The sequence below is a fragment of the Sander vitreus genome, chromosome 17, assembly GCF_031162955.1.
Source record: "Sander vitreus isolate 19-12246 chromosome 17, sanVit1, whole genome shotgun sequence".
In the NCBI taxonomy this organism is placed as follows: domain Eukaryota; kingdom Metazoa; phylum Chordata; class Actinopteri; order Perciformes; family Percidae; genus Sander; species Sander vitreus.
In genome coordinates, this window is record NC_135871.1 from 30,066,103 (window position 1) to 30,070,948 (window position 4,846).

The window sequence follows — 4,846 nt, forward strand, 5'->3', positions numbered from 1 at the left end:
GATGCATTCATAGCAGGGCAGTCAATACCCGTTAAAATCACTTTATTTTTAGATGTCTTTATTTAAAAGGGACAACGCACATTAATCAACAGAGAGTACAGAGGCCAACATGTAAATGTGCCAGATTTAGTCATACAGGCTCATTTTCATCTGCAGTCCCTATAGCAGGTTGATGGCTTAAAACAATAGATAACGCTACAACAATACAACAAATACACATAAAACAAGAAAGACATAGGCATAGACAAGTACAATGACACAACCACTATTCCAGATTATGACAACTGGCAGGTTGATGGCATGAGAAAAACATAACACAAGTATCACAGTAGACACAGGTGAAAGTGCATAGACACACATTAGGACGCATCAACAACACATAGGCACACACAGAGACACTACTGTAGCGATACAGACAAACACATTATAAGCGGTACGGATCTATATATATATATATATATATATATATATATATATATATATATATATATATATATATATATATATATAGACACAACCCCTCTTCTTTTTGCGTTATTAGGATAAACTGTCAGCATGTAATTCTAATTTTCTTTCCACGCTTCGTCATGGTGAGCTCCACTAGTTTTCTGGAGTTTCCTCTTCTTCTTTTTTTTAACCCAAGTCCATATTTGGTGAATGACGCACCGGGACACCCAGAGATTCCCTTTATAACCTTACTGCCGCATCCAGGGAGCTGTTTCCAAGAGATGAGAGGCGGAACAAAAATGTTTGACAGTCAGTTAGTTAGGCAGAACAGTAGATTTGACTCCTAATTCTTCATCTGAGTCGCCCGATTCTCCAGAATGTCTGCTAAAGTAGCGGAGGAAGTGTCAGTGTCTCTCAGCAGAACTGTGGATAATAGTCCTAAAGATGTGTACACGGCGGAGGGGGCGATGGTTGTTTTTAAAGAAGAGGCTGTTGAGCATGAAGGGAACCCCGGGGAGAATGAAAGCGGTAAGGATCTGTGGGGTTTTCTTCTATAAAAAGGTTTTTGGGGTGAAAGCAGAGACAATCTTAACTCGGATTGCATCAAACATGTTTTGAATGAAAAGTCAACTCAATCGTGGCGAAGGGTTGCGTTTAAGAAGATGTTAAGATCCGTGTCACGACGAAATGAATGATGGTTGATATTTAGGGCAGCAACTAATGATTATTTTCATTGTTAATTAATGTGTGGATTATTTTCTGGATGAATGGATGAGTTGTTTGGTCTCTGAAATGTCAGAAAATGGTGAAAAATGTGGATCAGTGTTTCCCAAAAAGCCCAAGACGACGTCCTCAGATGTCTTGTTTTGTCCCCAACAATAAAATAAATCATTTTTTCCATAAAAAAAAAGACTCAAATCCAGTTGGCGATTAGTTTAATAGTTGACAACTAATCGATGAGCTCTTGTTATGATCCTTTAGCTGCCTTCTAACCGAGTGTGTTTTCTGTTTTTTCAGGTGATCTTCTGTTCCAGGGGAGAGGCGCAGCTGAGCTCTGTCTCCACGGCGACTTGACAGAGTACGGCGCAACTTTACGCACGCACCCCGTGGCGTTTACGGGCAAGTTCTCGGTGGACTCCAGAGGCGCGGGAGGACCGTGGACACCAGAGGACTTCATCGACGTGATCAGGGCTGACATTGGCACCCCTGGGCCCGACGCAGTGTCTGAATCGTGTTCAGCGTCGCTGGATATTTACGCACAAGGAGGAGGAGACGCGGGGGAAGGAAGCATGGCGCACAGCCAGCCGGACATCAGCCACATGTACGCGCCCCCTCACCCCCACCCCCCCCCCCACCCTTACACTCACCCGGCCCCTTCCTACTCCTGCAGCGGGGACATGTACCCGGACCAGTCCGCAGGGGGGTATCTAGCCACATCCACCTGCGCAGTGACCTACCATGCGCCTCCATCCTACAACCCGGCGCCCAAACCAACTGTAGACGGCGCCGCGCTGCTCTCCATCATGCCCGAGTACGGGGGCTTCTACCAGCAGAGCTGCCAGAGAGACATCCACGCGGCTTTAATCCCGGAGAGGAAATCCCTCCCGTACCCGCTGGACTCCCTCAGGGTGCCTCCGCCTCTCACTCCTCTCAACACCATCAGGAACTTTACGCTCGGCGCGCCCACGTCTGCCGCGGATGGCCCCATGTCTGCGGCTTTCCCCAGCCACCAGAGCCTCCCTCTCAGGCCCATCCTGAGACCGAGGAAGTACCCAAACCGGCCGAGCAAGACGCCCGTGCACCAGAGGCCGTACCCGTGCCCGGCCGAGGGCTGCGACCGCAGGTTCTCCCGGTCGGACGAGCTGAGCCGACACCTGCGCATCCACACCGGGCACAAACCGTTCCAGTGCCGCATCTGCATGAGGAACTTCAGCCGCAGCGACCACCTCACCACGCACATCCGCACGCACACCGGGGAGAAGCCGTTCTCCTGCGAGCAGTGCGGGAGGAAGTTCGCCCGGAGCGACGAGAGGAGGAGGCACATGAAGATTCACCTCCGGCAGAAAGAGAAAAGGTCCTCCGCGTCCTAACATCCCCACTGCGCATGCCCCGATGCTGCTGAATGTAAACTTTCTGAATCCGAACACGGATCAGCTCCTGCCACAGTGGTGGAATGTAACTAAGTTTACAGTGTGGTATTAGTACTTTTACTGAAGTAAAGGATCTGAATACTTCTTCCACCGCTGCCTCCTGCCACAGTCTGTCTGTCTGCTAAAAGAGCCCACATCTTATCCTGTAGTTTATTTTCACAAAAGATGGAAGGATATTGGAAGCCATATCTTTAAAAAGAAATCAGGGAGAATAAAAAAAGAAGTAGTGGTGGAATGTAACTAAGTACATTTACGCCGGTACTTTCTACTACATTTCAGAGAAATATTGTACTTTTTACTCCACTACATTCATCTGTTACAGCTTTAGTTACTAGTTACTTTACACATTCAGATTCCTGCACACAGAACACATGTAGTTTATACAGTGGTGTGAAAAAGTGTTGCCCCCTTCCTCATTTCCTGTTCCTTTGCATGTTTGTCACACTTAAGTGTTTCGGAACATCAAACCAATTTAAACAATAGTCAAGGACAACACAAGTAAACACAAAATGCAATTTGTAAATGAAGGTGTTCATTATTAAAGGTGAAAAAAAATCCAAACCATCATGGCCCTGTGTGAAAAAGTGATTGCCCCCTAAACCTAATAACTGGTTGGGCCACCCTTAGCAGCAACAACTGCAACCAAGCGTTTGCGATAACGTGCAATGAGGCTTTTACAGCGTCCTGGAGGAATTTTGGCCCACTCATCTTTGCAGAATTGTCCTAATTCAGTTACATTAGAGGGTTTTCGAGCATGAGCGGCCTTTTTAAGGTCATACCACAACATCTCAATAGGATTCAGGTCAGGACTTTGGCTAGGCCACTCCAAAGTCTTCATTTTGTTTTTTCTTCAGCCATTCGGTGGTGGACTTGCTGGTGTGTTTAGGATCATTGTCCTGCTGCAGAACCCAAGTTCGTTTCAGCTTGAGTACACGAACAGATGGTCGGACATTCTCCTTCAGGATCTCTTGGTAGACAGCAGAATTCATAGTTCCTTTTATCACGGCAAGTCTTCCAGGTCCTGAAGCAGCAAAAACAGCCCCAGACCATCACACTACCACCACCATATTTTACAGTTGGTATAATGTTCTTTTTATGAAATGCAGTGTTCCTTCTACGCCAGATATACTTGGACACACACCTTCCAAAGAGTTCCACTTTTGTCTCATCGGTCCACAGAATGTTGTCCCAAAAGTCTTGGGGATCATCAAGATGTGTTCTGGAGAAATTGAGACAAGCTTTGATGTTCTTTTTGCTCAGCAGTGGTTTTCTCCTTGGAACTCTGCCATGCAGGCCATTTTTGCCCAGTCTTTTCCTGATGGTGGAGGCATGAGCGCTGACCTTAACTGAGGCAAGTGAGGCCTGCAGTTCTTTGGGACGTTGTTGTGGGGTCTTTTGTGACCTCTTGGATGAGTCGTCGCTGCGCTCTTGGGGGTAATTTTTGGGCGACCGGCCACTCCTGGGAAGGTTCACCACTGTTCCATGTCTTCGCCATTTGTGGATAATGGCTCTCACTGTGGTTCGCTGGATTCCCAAAGCTTTGGAAATGGCTTTATAACCCTTTCCAGACTGATAGATCTCAATTACTTTCTTTCTCAATTGTTCCTGAATTTCTTTGGGTCTCGGCATGATGTGTAGCTTTTAAGGATCTTCTGGTGGACCTTACTGTGTCAAGCAGCTCCTATTTAAGTGATGCCTTGATTGTGAACAGGTGTGGCAATAATCAGGCCTGGGTGTGGCTAGAGAAATTGAACTCAGGTGTGGACAACCACAGTTATAGTATGTTTTAACAAGGGGGGCAATCACTTTTTTCACACAGGGCCATGATGGTTTTGGATTTTTTTTCTCCTTTAATAATAAACACCTTCATTTACAAATTGCATTTTGTGTTTACTTGTGTTGTCCTTGACTTTTGTTTAAATTGGTTTGATGTTCGAAACACTTAAGTGTGACAAACATGCAAAGGAACAGGAAATGAGGAAGGGGGCAAACACTTTTTTCACACCACTGTAAATCTGATGTTTTATTCTAAAGTAAACTAGCCAACAATATAACGGCTACAAGTCCAGCTGAGATGATCAGACCATTAAACACACAACTGGTTGGATCCTTCACACTTTCTACAATGTGAGGATTGTTCTTTACTTTTAATACTTTAACTACATTCTCCTGATGATACTTACAGTCTTTTACTTAAAGGTCCAGTGTGTAACGTGTTTAGTTGTTCATTATCAAAATCTGTATTGCCC

General features: G+C 45.6%; 1 protein-coding gene across 1 annotated transcript; it reads left to right on the forward strand.

The window, feature by feature from the left end:
* The first annotated feature begins 537 nt into the window (after nucleotides 1-537).
* Nucleotides 538-2,974, forward strand: LOC144532638 (early growth response protein 2b-like). The gene is made up of 2 exons (XM_078273518.1): nucleotides 538-975; nucleotides 1,465-2,974. The coding sequence occupies exons 1-2, from the start codon at nucleotides 825-827 to the stop codon at nucleotides 2,535-2,537; spliced, it is 1,224 nt and encodes a 407-aa protein (XP_078129644.1). The 5' UTR covers nucleotides 538-824; the 3' UTR covers nucleotides 2,538-2,974.
* Nucleotides 2,975-4,846: the final 1,872 nt, after the last annotated feature.